Source organism: Mytilus trossulus, chromosome 1, assembly GCF_036588685.1.
Source record: "Mytilus trossulus isolate FHL-02 chromosome 1, PNRI_Mtr1.1.1.hap1, whole genome shotgun sequence".
NCBI classification, from domain to species: domain Eukaryota; kingdom Metazoa; phylum Mollusca; class Bivalvia; order Mytilida; family Mytilidae; genus Mytilus; species Mytilus trossulus.
Genome location: NC_086373.1, coordinates 51,683,640 through 51,703,340, shown reverse-complemented (window position 1 = coordinate 51,703,340; position 19,701 = coordinate 51,683,640). Strand labels below are relative to the sequence as shown.

The window sequence follows — 19,701 nt, the reverse complement described above, 5'->3', positions numbered from 1 at the left end:
TTTATGGTTTACTACCATATAGTTTGATTGGGTACTAGTATTTTTTTTATGCTATTTACATAATTATAGTATGAAAAACTAGGATCAACTATATCTTAGATGTGCCCGTAACATATTTCTAATTGATGAACACCTGTAATATATGTGACAGGTAAAGAACAAAATCCTCTTCATATATTCAACTTGAATGTGTTTTCCCCAGCAGCACATTTAAAAAATCAAAAACACAAACAACATGAACAATAAAAAAAACCGGGAAAACTAGAGTATAATTCCTGAAAGTAATCAGAACTAGTCGCACACACACACACACACATACACACATTACAATTACTGAATCCAGAGAACTACTTCGATTGGGAAATGCAAATTCTTTCGTGTGAGTGGTGTAATTTTGATTGATTGATATCAGCTGGACGTCAAACGGCTAACATTGGATGATATTCAGCTCGGCATTGACATAATACTAGTAATTGAATAGGAGTATGTGTACTTCTGAATGGTGCGTTCTTGGTGTGACAAATTTCAAGTCTTTTGTTTGAACTAGGATCGCGCAATGCGTGACCTAACCTCGGGATGAAAAAATGACCACATGCATCCGCTAAGAGCTAAGTAGCACACAAAGTGCCACATGTAGATTAGGATCTGCATACCCTTCCGGAATACCTGAGATCTTCCCCGGTTTTTGGTGGGGTTCGTGTTGTTTTATCTTTCGTTTTCTATTGTGTGTCTTGTGTACTAATATTTGTCTTTTTGTCTTTTTTATTTGTTAGCCATGGCGTTGTTAGCCTATTATCAATGTATGAGTTTTGGTGTTCCTCTGATATTTTTCACCCTTGTTCTACTAGAAACAATTGAAGCAGTTTGACTATTTGACGACTATCTGGTGGAAATACAGTTTCGATGTCCACGCGTTGCTATTCTGATTGTGGACGTACATTCTGTACGTCAATCAGATTGGTTTGATGAACGAGTTAAAATGTAATGTTAAGGTTTAATGTGTATAGCAAGAAATTGATTTTTTTTCCTTCTATGTCTGGAGAATATTCCTGCGGTGTTTACCTCAATTATATGATTCCCACAAATATGTTGTACATGTTTGGGAATACCAAATATTCCTGTACTGAGAAACGATAACTGCAAAACGACAATCATTTAATTGACATTTATGGACTCAAAACATTTTTAATACAAAATAAATATTTTCAACAAAAATGATTAACAAAAGGTGTGTTTTTGATATGAGTGAATATAACCAATTAGAATGTACGTATGTATGATATGTATGACTAGACTAAGACTGAATGGATTATGCACGTTAACGTTGTGGCTATCTTTGTTTCAATTGCAGGAGCACCCAGATACACAGTTGCAGTTTGTCGGACCAGTGCAATCACATCCACAATCACAGGTACCTAAAACGTGATAAATTTCATTAATATGAATATAGACATTCAAATTAAATCTCCATAAGTGTTAATACTTTTTAAAGGAAGAATTATATGTGTGTAAATTGCACATTAAACACTTAGGAAAAATTTGTTAGGTCCGCATACCGTATATATAAGACTAAATATCGCACAAACTTACTAAACACAATCATCTCATTTTATACCTTACTATATACGGTATCGGTTTTGCTCATTGTCGACCTAGCCTCCATGTCATTTTTTCGTTGTTTGAGTTTTATGTAATTGATCATTGGGCATCTTATTGTGTTGAAACATATATGAACAAACTATAACAAACAAATGTTGTTTGGATCTGAATGTGTTTATGTGATTGGATCAAATTTTAATTTTGTGTATAAGGACAGTTTAAAGTCCATAATAAAATCTTATTCACCAATATTTTATATTTTGTTGGGAACATTGAATATATTTTTCGAATAAATGAACATATGTTTTGCTTTTAATTTAGAAAGAATAAAGAAGCTAAACAAATTTAACGAATACATACAGCAAATTATTTCTTTAACTTCCCTTCTGAAACGATTTTTTAGTTCAGGAAATTAAGAATATACCCTTTTTTTTTTTTAAAACACACCGACCCCTACCGACGACCCCATCTCAAACCTTTCAAATAGTTTTTCCTCAATCAGGACATTTGCAAAAGTAATAAAACATATTTTGTATCAGGCCATTTTCGAAACAATGTGTAAACAAATGGAAATACTTTATCCATTCGGATTTTTGACACATATGTATACAATTTAAAGCAGTAACTGTTTCTCTAAAAGGGAAAAAACTGAAACTACTATTGTCTTTGAAAAATATGAACATGATTAATAATAAGTTGCTATATCTGTACAATTATAGTTACATTAATTCGACATCATATCTATACGTTTTGGTGATTTGAAGGAATTGGCCAAGGTCGTGCCTTTTACAGATTGTTTATGGCGTATCAACACTGAATCAGTTGAATGTGTACGTATTGATACTTTAATCTAGAAGAGCAAGACATAGCACATCTTCTTATCATATTTGTATGTAAAAAATCAAACTATGTAAATAAAATGGATATCTACTAAAATGTTGTAAATATGAACAAACCTGAACATCTGCAAACAACTGTACATCCGGAACATGCGCATCCACTAAGTCCTGCACATTTGCAGACGTCTCCACATCGACAACATTTCTCGCTGCATCCGGTACCACAGATACACACGTTTGCTGCAAAGTAAAATAAAGCAACAATATAAGTGATTTCAGGGACTCGCAATCATGCTTTAAACGTTCACTTAAATTACATATAAATTGCAAACATTCGATTATCTTTAGCAGTACCTTAATATTCAAAATTAAAATAATTGCATGCAAATAATCAACAAAATCCAGGAAAGTTGAACGATCATTTGATTTTCGGAAGGGGCCAGGCTCATTTCGAAAAATTAATATTCTACCCTAGTAAGACAATGGGAAACACTTAGTATGGATGGCAACTAATGAAATGGATAATTAGTCCTTAATAACCATTATGGCCTCCCCATGAATAAATGAAGTTTCCATTATGTTTATCAGTAACTAATAAGTGAGGAGGGCGAAACAAGAGGACAAAATCAATAAAAAAATAAGGATAATACTTATCTCACATTTCATACTGATAACAAAAATTTTCTTAATCCTGAATTATTAAAACAAATATATATATATCAATATCTCCTCTACCCCGTCCCGGTAGTAATTAAAGCACCAATTTTGAATAAATCTTTGATTTATCAATAATAATGTCTATAAAATATTTTAAACAATTATGTAAACTACTTACTTGCAATGCAGTTACAAGGTCCAGCCATTTTATTCGTAGATGTTGTTCTGATTAAAATGATATAAAATAGAATGGTTGTATTCTAGTAGTATGCCCATTTTTATATAACAATCTGAGAAAATTTCGTGTGCAAAACTATTTTATTTGAGGTTCAACATAGTGCATATTATGTCGTATGTCATTATCATCATTTTATGTCTAGCTTAACTTAACAGAGGCTACGCTTAAATTAGTGAAAAACATATGTTCGACTTACATCATTCTATATTTTATTTGTACTTTGTTTTTCTTAATGCAAATTTACATTTTATAACCACGATGTATGTCGAACAACATATAAACCCTTCTCGAGAGCCTCATGTCAATATTTATATTTTACTGCGTCATAACATAGTAATTAGATTGATCAAGAAGTTTGCACACGGATTATGTCACGTGGTGTTTTGCCTTGTAGTATGTCGATATAATTTCGTGTGCAAAAACTATGTTATCTGAGGGCTGACATAGTGTATACTATGTCATATGTTAAAATCAACATTTCTGTCTAGCTTAACTTAACAAAGAATTGGTTTAAATTAGAATAAAACACATAATCGAATTACATCATTCTACATTTTATTTATACTCAATTCTATAAATGTTTTTTTACATTTTATAAACAATGTATGTCAAACAGCATATAAACCCTTCTCGAGAGCCTCATGTTAAAATCAATACTTTACTGCGTCATAACATAGTAAGTAGATTGAACCGGGGTTTTGCAGACGGTTTATGTCAGGTGATGTTTTGCACAAAGCAAAATATTTTTATTTTTACAGTTTCTGGAACGTTGCCATACATATTTATTAATCAGCTATGTTAAATTATGTCAAAGTGTCAATTAGTACTGCACTAACATAGCCGTTATCTGTTTTCAGTAATAATATTTGGTAATGAAAATAAGAGTTATAAATATAAAATGATTGAATCATTTGCATCATTTAACATATCAATCTATATTTAGAGCATTTCTGACCTAAGGCAGCAACCATTTGATTTTCTGGGGGGGGGCTATGTTTTTTTTTGGAAAAAAAAGTTTGTTTCCAGGTTTTGGTGAAAAAAATAATTTGTTTGGGACCCTGAGAAAAAAAATTGTTTGTTTCACCCTCAGCTGCCACTTTATGTAATGCTAAAATTGAAAGTTTTTTAGTTAACATTTTTTAATATTCTTACACGATTTCACTCATTAAATGTTTTCTACCTCTTTAGGCAATAACTACTTTTGATTTTCTAAAAAGGGGGAGGGGTAGGTGGGTGGCTATGGATTTATTTCGGGACAAATCAATGTTTTGGCGACGTGACGAAAACTTCTTTCAATTATATATTAATTACATATAGTGACAGCTGAGGGTGAAACAATTTTTTTTCTCGGGCTGAAAATCAAATTACATTTTTTTTCTCAAAAAAATAGAAACTAAAAAATATCCATAGCCTTCCAGATCCCCCCCCCCCCCCCCCAAAGAACATATTTATAAAAGAAGATGTGTTATGATTGCCAATGAGACAACTGTCACAGAGATTAACAACTACCGTACGGCCTTCAACAATGAGCAAAGCCCATACCGCATAGTCCCCGATATGCCAATGTAAAACAATTTAAATGAGAAAACTAACGGCCTTATTTATATATAAAAAAAATCGAACAAATCATGTATGTAACACATAAACAAACGACAACCACTTAATTTCAGGCTAAAAAAGAAAATATGGTATGATTGGCAATGAGACAACTGTCCACAAGAGACCAAATGACACAGACATTAACAACTATATGTCACTGTACGGCCTTCAACAATGAACATATATCTTTAAGAAGTAATACAATGTCATCATCACATGGCACTGGTTTAGTTTTTGAAAACTTCATGTCTAGTAATGAAGATTTCATTTATTTTTTTTAAATACAAGTTTACCCCCTCCGAAAAAATTCGCCCACATGTATACTAGACATTCCCAACAATCCAAACTGCAAAGGTGTTTAAGAGCACTGCAGGTCGATTATAATTCTGATGTTTGAATGAATAACAGACCGTTACTTGATACTAACAATATAAATATACTTTTCTGACATATTTATGAATTATATTAAGATATGTCATGCCAAGAAATTGCCTCCGTTGAAATTCTGCAAATATCCCATAGACCAAATTATATGGATGATTAATATTGACCATTTGGTATATGGTCGTGTTCTTAGTTAGACGTACCTAACGTGACGGTACCCAGATTGCACCTATTTTGACAGTTTTTTCACCTACGTTTTTTTATGATCAAGAAATAAATGTCCTTATTGTGCTTATTTTGTAGCCCTATCCTTCTTTATTGTATAGGTACACCCATCTTAATTTTTAATCCATATTGAGTCATAAAAAAATAGGTTTGAATCAACCTCCAAACTATCCATGATTCTGTAATGAGGAGTACCCAAATTGCATCCATGCTTAAATTCACATCGTAAAAAGTCTAATAACCGAGCTTTTGTTTAATTTTTTAAAATATTTTAAACAATTGGGTATTAGTCCATGCTTACACTTCATATTGTACGAAATTGATACTTATAATATATTGTATTTGCTAATTTTAAAAAGATGACGTTTTGATGACGTCGCATGATGACGTTTTCGTACATCTTTGCTTTTTCAGTAAACAGTGCATCTGTTGATAGATACTGTGAACGTTTTGTGTGTATCTAAATATGTTTACCTATGTTGAAAGACGTACATAGTATCAAATCATAAAAATACAAATTGTTTAGTCTCTAGGAAATCTTGTAAGATTTCCGTTGCTATTTTTTCTAAATAGGTGCAATTTGGGTACTCGGTGCAATTTGGGTACCCTTACGTTAGAGGTCATAAATTAATTTGTTGAATGAAATTAAATCTGTATCTACTGATGGGTGCCGTAGGAGGTCCACCGGAATTTTTAGCTAGGATTTCTTGGCATGGGTAACACAATAATATGAACCCTTGCAGAAAGAAAGAAACAAACAAACAAACAAACAAACAAACAATAAACATACATTAAGCAATCAATCATGTTTGTTTAGAGGGGATGGGGAGAGACCGTTTTACAATTGCTTTTTTTTTAACAATTGATTCATATTGTAAAACGGCGTGTTTAACCATTTGTATATATATGTACCGTTTTTATTTTTTTAAATATGCCCCCCTCGAACCTCCTTTTGCCCCCCCCCCCCCCATTTTCTTTTACCCACCACCACTTACAACTACAACTGTTGAATGAAGCTGTGTGCTATCTATCCTTTCAACGGAGAAGAACGACAACTCCGGTTTTTTTTTCTCTTTAATATTGTATTTACATAGATCTCTTCTGAAAAAAATTCACATGCTTGCAAGTTATCTGATATACTCTGAAACAACAAGTCCAATCGACCTAAAAATTTGCAGTCAGCAGGGCATACATGTATTAAAACTTCACAAAACAACCTGGTGCAGCAACCTCCCAAGAATTTCTGTAGAGAAGATAAATTGCAATGCCGTAAAAATCGCTCTCTAGGTCCATTAATCTCAATGAAATCCTACAATAAAATGTCTGCTCCTATATTATATTAAAATTTGTGTTACAACACAGGTAGTAAGGTCGTCATATCGAGGAGCGTTTAGAACAGTGATTTTGTCATAGTTTGGATAAGTTTGACATGGTTAATTTATGCATGTTACTTTCCTAAACTATTGCCTCAGTTCTATTCACACGAGCAGTTGAAAAGCAAATAAAATATTTGAATCTGTATATAAGGTCAAACAATCTACATTGGAATTGTGGTTTCACGAAATTAATGCAGAATAAGCAAAATATCGGAATTGCTATGGTTTGGTTAAGAGATTGACATGGTTCGGTTAAGAGTTTAGAAATTCGTCATGGTTTTGGTCAAGTTTGTCATGGTTTAGATCGAAAAAATATATATATGAGTTTCACTTTAATACTGAAAATGTGTTTGATAGCGCCTGTTATTGAACGAAGTTACATTATATATTAACTGCCTAGGAAGAAAAAAAGCTTGCTTAACCAAATTTAGTGGGTGTAATTGTCAAAGCGTAAATAAAAGATGTCATGTGTTCTACAATATAATTTAAAAATTAACTGTTCTTTTAAAGTAGCTTTCAATATAATACAAAGCGTTGCTTCTGTTTCACATAGAATCTGTTCTCCGTATGTCCTTGCTTGGCTCTGCCAAGGATATCGTGAGCGGCATCACTAGTCAAATAGCTAAAGACTTTTTCTCCTTAAAAGTTGCAAAAAAGTGGCAGCTATTCAAAAAGTATTTTTTGTTTTTATATTTTTTCCTAGAAAACTATACATTTGTTTGTTTTTCTGTGTTTTAAATTTTGAACCAGTTAATGAGGAATTAAAGGAGATGTTGGGTTATAGGTCGAAGATACAGTTACCCAGCTACAAAACTAAGCAAAAGATATTCAGAGGACAGCATAAGTATACAACTATTTATGAAACCGAATAGTCACGCGTGACTAATTGGTTTGAAAACTTTATGTGAAATTACAATAAAAAAACACTTCTACGTTCCAATCTAAAATATGACAGAGCACAATTTCGATTTTCGATTTAAGCCGACATAACGGTCTAGTTTATCAATTATTATTACGAATCAATAAAAATCTTTCTTATCAGTGTATGTAATGTGCGAATCCTGAAATGCCCTTTTCACTGTATCCATGATGAGTTTCTTATGTAGAATGATAAATAAACAGACGACAAATTCACGATTCTAGAATGAAATAAGAAATGATATAGAATATGTACTGTTTTTATAAATTCATGATAAATGTATTTAATGCGGACCCTACAGCCATCCATGTGTAAAATTGATACACAGATAGATAAATATCAAGATTAGTTAACGAACAAGAGTTTTAAAATTAAAGTAGCAGTCAAGTTTCATTTGTAGAAAAATGTACCTTTAAACATGATTAATAATGTAGTATAACTAAAAACAGTGTTTCTTGTTCAGCTTGTTGATTCAAATTCCGCTTTGTTGTTATTGTGATGCGATTCATGTTTACTGTTGAATATAAATGATTTCACAATTTCATTTTCACTGTAGAGCGATTCATTACTGTTGTATATGAGATCCATTTTCACAGAAGGATTTTAATTATTTTTCATCATATAAAGTCGTAATTAAGCCGATTCTCTAACATGAGTTATGAAGTCAGAAGGATTGAATATATATGCATACTTTGTGAGTTAAAGTCTGAGGTAATATATTGCTCATTGTTGCAGAACGTACGGTTACCTATAGTTGTTAATTTCTGTGTCATTTTGGTCTCTTGTGAAGAGTTGTCTAATTGGCACAATCATACCACATCTTCTTTTTTATATTGTCAATTCTATATTCTCTGATCGTTTGAACAGACCCAGATCTATATGTAAGATTAAATATATCTTTTTCTATGACACGTCATCATTGTATACATACATCTTGGACAGCTAAAGTAGCAACCATTTGATTTTCTGATGGGGGAAGGGGAGGGGGCTTTGGATTTTTTTTACATTGAGCCAAAGTAACTTGTTATTTATTTCCATGCAAAATAACCTGTAAACTTTCCCCGGCAAAGTAACTTGTAATGTTTACCAGGGCCTATCAAAAAACATTTTTTTGACGTAGTGATCCGAACCTGCCAGGAGGGTCTGGGTCCTCCCCCTGTCCCTAGGAAAGATTATATAATACTCATTTTCTCCACCTCCCCTGTCCCTAGGAAAGATTATATTATACAAATTTTCTCCAAAAAGAAATATGTTGTTATATAAACTAAGGTGTCATTTCAAGTAGGACGTAAAACGTTTCGAATTCGAATTAAACTAATTCGAATTAGTTAATGCGAATCGAATTCGAATTACGTGTGAACTCAGCCTTATGTATTAATTTGTGCGTTTTACTCTTAACAGACGTATAGCCAACCTGCTTAACAGACCCACCGCCGATATAGCCGTACACTCAATATAGATTAACAAGATTCAAGATTTTATTCATAACCTCAGACACATACTTGTGTACAAGAGGACAATATATACATACATATTAAGATAATACATAGCGAGACAGGACAAACGGAACACAAATACATAGTATATTTTAAAAGACAATTGGTATAATTAAATAAAGTATTTTATGATTTTCTTCACAAAAATTGATAAATTCCTTTGAACTTGTACGTTACAAATAGACAATAAGCCAGTGAACTTGTTCTTGCTTGGATTCATTACATAGTAATTTGGTATAAACTTTGATTTAAGAGCAGAAACATCAGCATTTTTACAGGTAAACAATATATGAAACTCATCCCCTATTCCCTCATTACATAATGTACATATTCTATTTTCCCTCGCAATCCCCGCCCATCTACCCGTCTCAATAGGTAACTTCAAATTCGAGCATCGAAGTTTAGATATGTAATATCTGTCCTTGTGTAATAATCGCAATAGATACGGTTCCAAACCAAACTCGAGTTTGAATAAAGAATAGAATTCACCCCTAGATGCATTATGTATCTGCGAGAACCAATGCTGAGAGTACTGATCTGTTAATCGCTGTTTAACCATATTTTTTAACCAATCAATATTTACAACTAATTGATCGTTCCATATAAAACTTAGACCTGTATCATCAAATATAGATTTTACATATTGAATCCATTTAAATTTGGTAGGATTATTTTCATGTAGCTTAATCATAAGTCTTAAAAGGATATTTGACAGTTTGCTCTCTGTTTTAATAGTTCTACACCAGAATGATGCCATCCTAAGTTTTATAGTGATATCTAACGGAACCCGCCCTAATTCCCCGTAAACCATAAAATTTGGTGTACTGTTCCGAACACCAAGAATATTTTTACAAAATTGCAAATGCATTTTCTCAATATTCTGTTTATTTTCAAACCCCCAAACCTCTGATGAATATAATAATATAGGTGCGATTACAGCATCAAAGAGTTGTAACTGAATATCAATAGGCAATGATATATGTTTTATCTTCCTGTAGAGAGCAAACATTGCTTTTTGTGCTTGATCAAAAATCCTTTTTCTAGCAGTACACAAATTACCGTTATAATTAAAAGTTATTCCTAAATAATTGTAAGAATCTACAACTTCTATAGCATTACCATATATATGAAAATCAAAGTTGTCTCGTACCTTTTTTTTTACTAAACACAATAATTTTTGTTTTATCTATATTTACTTGGAGTTTCCATATGTTACAATATTGTTCAAAAACATCGAGTGCATGTTGTAGTTCTTCCTTACTATCAGACATAATAATAGTGTCATCTGCGTACAAAATTACAAAGATTTTAACTAATACTTGTAACAACTCTTCACAGTTTTTAGAAATATATTCTAAATCTTTAACATCATTTTCCACAAAAAAGTTTTCTAAATCATTCAAAAATACTGAAAACAAAAACGGTGATAAATTTTCACCCTGCCTAACACCAACACCACAGTTGAAGAAAGTTGAACTTTGGTTACCATATCGAACACATGTCTTTATATTTTGATACATATTATAGATAACTGTAAAAATTTTCCCAGTAATGTAAGTAAGTAAGTAAGTAAGTAATTTTTATTGGTTTAAAATCCAAAATTACAGGATTGATACCAAGACAATACAAATTTGTTATACACAAACATACAAACATATATATATATCATACCAAATTTATAAACATTATATGAGGAGGTGGTACCACAAAGTTATTTAGTGCTTAATAGAGCATTTCTAGAAATGTACATGTCGCTTATAAATTTAACAATAATTCTAATTATATCAGTCTCAACACACGTATACAAAAATTTAAATCTTGCTTCATTAGTCATATTGAAAAAAGAGGGAACTATTTCACTAATTCTGGAAAACAGTTGGTCTCTAATTATATTTAATTTTGTACATTTTAAAGTGAAATGAAATTCATCTTCTACTTCTAAGAGACACAAAGGACAAATTCTTGCTTCTACAGGGGTTTTAGTGTGACGCCCTTGTTCAATTCTAAGAACACTATTACTAATACGAATTTTAGCAAAATGCCCTATTACTTTTCTGTCTATATTTAACAATAAATAGGTTTCCAATTTATAATTTTCTTTAAGCTGTCTATATGTTCTCAGCTTATTACCATGTACTGATTTATTATCACAAAATATATTTTCTTTCCAATAATTAAGATATCTATCATTAAGTTTGGTATGAATTGCATATAATAAACGCTTTTTTGAAATAGTATCATGATTTTTCCAAACATGTGAAAAATTTATTGTAGCAAGTAACTGTTCAATCTTTTTAGCAAATCCATTGGTTAATTGCAGGTTGGAACAATATACATCTTTTAGTAAACAATTGTTATCAGATTTTATGACATGCAACCAGAAGCCAATTGACAGTTTTAAAGCTTCTATAAAAACTGGATACATATCAAGTTCAGCTAGTACTGCTAAATTGACAGCTGATTTATTTACTCCAATTAAAGTTTTTGCAAATTTAATTTGGACTTTGATGGTAGCCAATGACCAATATTTTGACTCTAGATTTGTAATATCTTTTATCATATACAGAGACCAAACTTCGCTACAATAAAGAAGTATAGGTTTAACACAAGCATCAAAAAGCTTTAAGTGAGGTAATACATTGATATTTTCAGAAAATAACAGTTTTCTAATACAAAATATAGCTTTTGAGGCTTTTTTACAAAGAAGTCTCACTGCCTCTGTAAAACTACCAGATGGTTTAAACAGTATACCCAAATATTTATATTCTGTACAGTGTTCCAAAATATTATCACTAAAAACAAACTTGTCTTTTATAAGTTTTTTACCTGATTTGTTAAAAATCATAACTTTGGTTTTGTCAAGATTTACTGTTAAATCCCAACTAGTGCAATATAAACTAAGCTTGTCAAGGCATTTTTGTAAGCCATTAGCCGATTCAGAAATAAGAACTAAATCATCAGCATATAACAGACATGATATATCATTATCATTTAACTTGGGTGGTTCACATGTTGAGTCAAAAATAGATGGTAAATCATTAATATATAAAGAAAATAATGTAGGGCTTAAAATACACCCTTGTTTTACCCCAACTGAGGAATTAAAAAAATCAGTGATACCTTCCGAGATCTTTACCGAGTACAAAACCTCTTTATACATATCTTTCATTATACTAAAAAAGGGACCATCTATGTTGTAATAAGACAATTTGTAAAAGAGGGCATCTCTATTAATAGTATCAAATGCCTTCCTGAAATCAATGAAACAGGCATATATCTTTTTTGATGATTTAAATGCTTTATCAATTATAGTTTTTAGAGTTAAAACATGATCACTTGTTTGACTTCCCTTTCTGAATCCAATTTGCTCACGACATATAAGTTCATTTCCTTCAAGATACTTTTCTAATCTGTTATGTAAAACTTTTAGAAAAAAATTTCCCAAACAACTTGAAAGGGCTATACCTCGATAATTAGATGGATCATTAAAACACCCACCCTTGAAAATGGGCTTAATAAAAATTTTTCTCCATAAAGTTGGGTAGATCCCAGACTTAAGAATAAGATTAAACAATTTTACATACACATCAATATTCATATAACAAGATATTTGTAACATTTCATTCGTAATACAATCTGAACCACTAGCTTTATTATTCTTTAAAGATTTTGCTGCAATAACCACCTCCTCAGTTGTAATAGAACTGTTTAACATCTTAGTACATGTGTTACAATCTTTAAAAGTAGTATACTCTTTCTTATCATTACATACATTTTTATCATAATCAATATTCATTAATTTATTAAAATATTTAAACCATTCTTTAGGTTGTATGTTAGAACTAGGATCCTTGAAGTTCTCCTTTTTTAGTTTCTTAATTGTTTTCCAAAAATCATTTGGACAGCTATTATTTGAATCTATAATCTGGTTTATCATTTTATGTCTAATTTGTCTATATTTTTTCCTTATAAGTTTATTCAGTTCCTTTTTATGATATAATACTTTGTGTCTAAGACTGTCATTCCAGGGCTCAGTACATAATTTTCTAGTCAGACTCTTTAGGGACCTATATTTAGATTCACATTCATTATCATAATATGGCTTTTTTATTTTTCTTCTTTTACTTCTCTTGTCTTTAATAGGGGTCTTATGAGTATTACTTAAAAAAGCAGCATTGTATAATATTGATGATATACTGGAGACGGTGTCATTAACACTTTGAGTTACATTGGAATTATAGATTATTTATGTTTTTTTAAACGAGATGCATTTTCTCATTCTCATCTCATCGAAGGGCGGAGCCCTGAGATGAGATGAGAATGAGAAATGCATCGAGTTTAAAAAACATAAATAATCTATTTATCGCTATTATTTGTATTTTCAAATATCATTTAATTTAAATTTCAGTAAAAAAAAAGTATCTTTTACGATGATCATGCATTTTCTTTTGTGGTACTATTTTTTTTTTGGCGTAGGCTTATTTGATATATATATGTAGTCGCTCAGGTAGTTCATTCATTTGAAACAAGATGTCTCATCTGACCATCCGGCGTGTTCAAATATGGCGAAAACCATTTTCACTATTGATAAGCTGTAATTTGGTGTTTCCACGTATCAAAATGAAGTGAACGGTTGAATATATTATGTATTTTCAAAGCAGACGAAGAAATATACATGCATGAAGAAATGTACATGCAGACAGACCTACGACGATTTGAAGTAGACTTATGTAAAAAAGGATTTTTTTTATTTGTTAATAACATGATTTGATTACTTTTATTAACTTCCAATAAATTATTTAACGGCGAAATTCACGGTAAAATATTAAAACGAGAAATCATCTTTTATTGTTTACATTGCAGCGAAGTCATCCGATAACAGTTTTTGTATAGTTCTGGCTAATCTTTTCTGATTGGCCGACACTCTAGCGCATGAATTATATTAATACGCTGTTGCTAAGGACCTTAGAAACTAGCTATAATTTTCATTCTCACTCTACACGAGTGATATGAAAATTATCACAAAAAAACATCAAAGGAAAAATACAGATAATAGCGATAATTACATGTATTATTCGCATCTATATTTTGGGTTATAAATTATCTACATCAGAATTTATGGTTCTAAAGTTCACTTTCAACCTATTGGACTTAAAAATTTCTTCTCGTTTAGTAGTCCATTTAACTCTTCTAAGAGTTGGATTAGCATAATCATCACATGACTTATTCACTAATTGAGAATGTAAAGTTATTGAAATTGGACAGTGATCAGATATTGTTGGTTTAAATTGTCCTACACTAAAATTGACAATACTTGGTAAAAATTCAGATGAACATAAACAATAGTCATCAATTGACACACCATTATGATTATAGAAAGTGATTTTACCTTTTGAATCACCAAGAGTTCTTCCATTAAGGATTCTTAATTGAGATTCTGTGCATAAGTCAAGTATTAATTTTCCATAGTTATTAGTTTTTTGGTGTACTTGAGTATTTCTAACTTTGCATACATTATCTGCCACATAATTAGTGGGAATCTGAAACTCCAATCTCCACCACAAAACATATGCATCAATTGAACTGCCCATCTTAATTCTATACTATAATAAATGCCACACTGAGCAAACCCTGAACAGTTGATACTTCCTGATTTTGGATTCAAGCAAATGTTGTCATAGTTCTTGAAAAAAACCAAATATAAACCCCTTAAAGAAATTGGAGAGAAAAAACACCACCCCCTTGGAATAATTTCCTTCAAACTCAATGCCTGCATTTCATTTGTAGTATGGAACCATGTTTTTTTCGGGGTTCGTAAACTCGGTAAATTGTAACAAAACCCTGCGATTGAAAGTTGGCCACGGGTTCGTTTTATCGAAAAAAAAAAAAGCGGGGGGGGGCTGAGCGGAACAAATTAAGATTATTCATGTCTGTTTAAGCTTCCCACTTAGAGAAACATCTCAATTGAATGTTATTTTGTAATGTTAATTCGATGTCAATGTCTACAAAACTGCTTTATTTATCGACTTTGTTTTTGAAGCGAGTAACAAACTGTCGGGCTTTATCTTTCGATGTTCTCTGGACATATCCTCATGATATAGATAAGCCATATTATACATTTAGGTATCGAATGGACTGCAAAGATTTGTTAAGATTGATTCTAATTGGTTTAAAAAGTCACGTGTGAAATCCTCAGAAGTGAAACTACATATTGATAGTTGTTAGATCTCATATGCAGTATAACGTAATCAGAGATCAATATTTTAATTAGATTGCAGTCATAATATGACAAATATTAGCATCATCTAGTTTACAAACTCTGTTACCACTTATTCTTTTAAATAATCCATTAACATTCCAAGAGCTGATAGATAATTGCTTTGAAACTTTTATACACATGATCAAAATTTAATTTGAATTAACCATTCAAAATGCACAGGGGTCGGTGAACTGTAAAACAGATAGAGAGAGAAATTAAAGTGAAAAATAAAATAGAGAAATACTATCACTGTTTAATTATTTTCAATTCTAAAATCTTACTTGCTTAAATTATTTGCCTTTATCCAGCTTTGATTATAATATGTGAAATTAAATAAAAGTGCTTGCCCTCTACTAGCATACAAGCTGGAAAGTTACTTTAAATGCAAGGATTTTTAAAACTATGATAAAGTGTAAGTATTACAAATGTATTACAAAACTGTCTTTTGCCATCCTTGGCTAAATTTATCCCTAATCTACATACTAATAGTAAATACTGAGAAATATCACTTCTACAGAAGCTTATGACAATAATAATAATAATTAGAACCAATAATGAATTCTTAATATATATATACCAAAATGCATATTTTAATTAAGTAAACAAATAATAAATTCTGTTATAGTCTACATTTTGTACATTATGTTTATTTTTCTAGGATCCAAATTCATGATACTGATGAAAAACGCTGGCTACTGCTGATGCAATACTATCTGCTAGCTTTCTGTCATAGTACGTGTTGGGTGGCCCTTGATAGGTGTTTCCTGCTGTAGTTTCAGAGTTTCGTCCTTGATCACTTCGATTACTGCTCTTTCTGTTGGGTGTATTGTACTGATACTTGTAATCATTTCTATTGCTGATTGTGTCTTTTTGAGATTCTCTGTATGAATTCACATATAGATTGTTTTGTGAATGTGGAACCTGGTTCCTAATTCGTGGGAATAAAGTGTTTCTTATGTTCCCAGCTAAAACACGAACTCCTTCAAATTTGTTAAGTCTAAATGAATCCCAATAGAACTTTTTCACCACATTACCATTTGAAATGAAGTTGCTATTTCTACAAACTTTTATCTTATCAGCTGTGTCATATTTGTACAGAATTCTCTCATTAAACTCTTTGATTTTTACATTAAGCCTTTCTATTTGTGAAGGCAACACCAGTGAAATAACTACTGATTCTGACTTTTGTAAGGCCTTTTCTATTAAGTCAGTAATGTGAGATTTTTGTAACTTTTGCCATAACCCTGTTCTCCAAATAGTGTCAAATGCTCTCTTAAAATCCACAAATGTGCAAAATATTTTTTTGCCCATTGAAAAAAATATAGATAAAATTGAATGCAGCACAAAAATATTATCGGTAGTTGAAAAACCTTTTCTAAATCCAGCCTGAGATTCTGATATAAGTTCAACTTCATCTCATGAGAAGCTATTTAATCTCTCATTTATTATTGATGAAAAAGTCTTTCCTAAACAAGAGTTTAATGAATGTTACACCTCTATAATTTGCAGGGTCTGCTTTTGAACCTTTATTCTTAAAAATAGGAATCATAATACCAAGAGACCATAACTCTGGAACTATTCCTGTATCTAATACTAAATTAAAAAGTTTAACATACATTGGCATAAGATCATATACAGTACATTTTATATATTCATTAATTATTTTGTCACATCCACTAGCTTTATCATTTTTTAAGTTTTTTACACTTTTTAAAATCTCATCTTCGGTTACAGTACCATTCAATAAGTTATACAATTCATCTGATAAATTATGTACATCAAAATTAACTTCTGGTTCCTCAGTATTTGAGTCACATCTATTCATATCTTTGAAATAGTCATAGAGAGCTTCAATCGAAATTTCAGGGTCTGCGCCTTTTATTTTTTATTTGACCCAATACTATTCAACATGTTCCAAAACTTTTTACTATCTGATTTTTTGGTCTGGCGTAATTTATTTCCAATATTTCTTTGGTACAGTTCATTTGCTTTAGAAATTTCAATTTTATAGCTTTTGCTTGCTTTTTTCATATGTTTTCGATTATCAGCATTTTTTATAAAACTGTACCTTTTCCGCGCTTTGTGAAATTTTTTTCTAGTATCAAAACATTGCTTGTTAAACCAAGGTTTATTGTCGCTTTTTGGTTTGCGATTTTTAAACGGCTTGTATTTACCAAAAGTTTTTGTAGCAACTGATTGAAAAAAGTTACTAATTCTCTCTACAACTTTGTTCATCTCATTTTGATGAATCCCTTGTTGTACCTCTAAATTATCTAATTCTAACAGTAGTTGTTCTAACTGACTCCCCTCCCCTTTTCAAATCTCTTATTATACGGCTTTAATTGTCTATTTCTTAACATATTAAAACTTTCAAAAATATATAATGTGTTTACTGGCAAACCACTAACAGCCAAATGATGCATACTCATGGTTAAAGGGTTCTCCAAATGATTAAATGAATGGAGACAAACAATCGTATTGAAATATTCAAGATACTATAAAAAAAAAAAGAAGATGTGTTATGATTGCCAATGAGACAAGTACCCACAAAAAGACCAAAATGACACAAACATTAACAACTATAGGTCACCGTACGGCCTTCAACCCATACCGCATAGTCAGCTAAAAAAGGCCCGCATGTTGGAGGTATTTTTTCTACTGCAGTGTAACAAACTCGCCTTTACCAATGACAAATGAAATACTTGTAGAACCCAATGATTGATTGATTGATTTTTTTCAATCAATCAATCAATCAATCAATCAATCAATCAATCAATCAACCAATCGATTTGTTTGGTAACATTATTTCGGAAAAGAAAATCAAAAAAAAAATCTCTTATGTACAATTTGTTTTTCTTCTTATCCGAATTCGGATAACGACCAAGACGACTTTATTTTGAAATTAAATATACTAGTACTTATCCGAATTTGGATAAGGATCACCACACTGCATACTTAACTCTGTGCGTCATGTACTCTTCTTATCCGAATTCGGATAAGAACACTTATTATTCCTTGATTGTGTGTATTATGTATTCTATCCAAATTAGGATAACATTAGTTTCTCTCCTTTTGTCTAAACGATGATAATTCAATTATTTATTATTATTGTCCAAACTACGATAATGAAATAACTACTGCTATTTTAACAGATAAATAATGTTTTATTTAAAAAAAGAATTAGGTCTGAATACAGTTTCGTATTTAGTTCATCTTAAAAAAGCGTTGCCTTCAAACATTCTTATTTCAGAAATCTCGCTTATCCGAAACACCCATTGACTTGAGCCTATGGAAATGCTCAAAAGCAATTGGAAGCTGTTATTACCAACTAAAAATTGATGCACATATAAGTAACTTGTGTAGAAAGGCATCACAACAGCTGAATGTTCTCAAGAGAATTGGATCATTTTTAAACAGATTAAATAAACTTACAATTTTTCATACTTTTATTTTGAGTAATTTTAATTTTTGCCCTTTGGCTTGGCATTTTTGTACAGAGAAAAATTCTAAAAAACTTGAAAAAATACAAGAGAGAGCATTACGATTTGTATACGACGACTATTTATCATCCTCTGAAACTCTTCTTGAGAACGCAAAGGTTCCAACCCTACAAGTAAGACGCATCAGGAAAATGGCACTTGAGACTTATAAAATTTTAAATAATTTGGCTCCTGTATGTTTACAAAATTTAATAAAAATTAAACACACTAAATATTCTTTTAGATACAGCAATATTTTGGATGTACCACAGGTAAGAACTACCTCATATGGAAAAAAATCTTTTAGTTTTGCTGCTGCTACTTTATGGAATAGCTTACCTGACCACTTCAGGACTGTTAACAGCTTCTCACATTTTAAGAGTCTTGTACAGTCCTGGAGTGGAACAGAATGTTTTTGCTCTGCCTGTATATAACTTTGTGTTACAATATTTATGCTTTTTATGTTGCATTAACAGCCTGCGTTGCAACTGAAATTTTGTTTTTTACCTTTTAAAATTTGAAAGATTTGAAATTTTTACTTTATAAATCATAAATTATTTAAAAATTATTTTTTAAACAGAAAATTTTTAAAAATTTTAATGCTTCATATATATGTTTTGGTATTTTGCAA

At 31.0% G+C, this 19,701-nt stretch overlaps 1 protein-coding gene across 2 annotated transcripts in view; it reads right to left on the bottom strand.

The window, feature by feature from the left end:
• LOC134727030 (metallothionein 20-II-like) overlaps positions 1-19,701 on the bottom strand; it is a 108,924-nt gene that overhangs the window by 5,936 nt on the left and 83,287 nt on the right. Inside the window, exons 1-3 of one of the 2 annotated variants that reach the window (XM_063591427.1) lie at positions 3,274-3,353; positions 2,556-2,678; positions 1,239-1,415 (exon numbers count right to left, since the gene is read on the bottom strand). In XM_063591427.1, the coding sequence (XP_063447497.1) occupies positions 1,342-1,415; positions 2,556-2,678; positions 3,274-3,301 (225 nt within the window). In that variant the 5' untranslated portion in view covers positions 3,302-3,353 and the 3' untranslated portion in view covers positions 1,239-1,341. Of the gene's footprint in view, positions 1-1,238; positions 1,416-2,555; positions 2,679-3,273; positions 3,354-19,701 lie in introns of those variants that run through there. The other variant, XM_063591421.1, reaches the window with a different exon arrangement.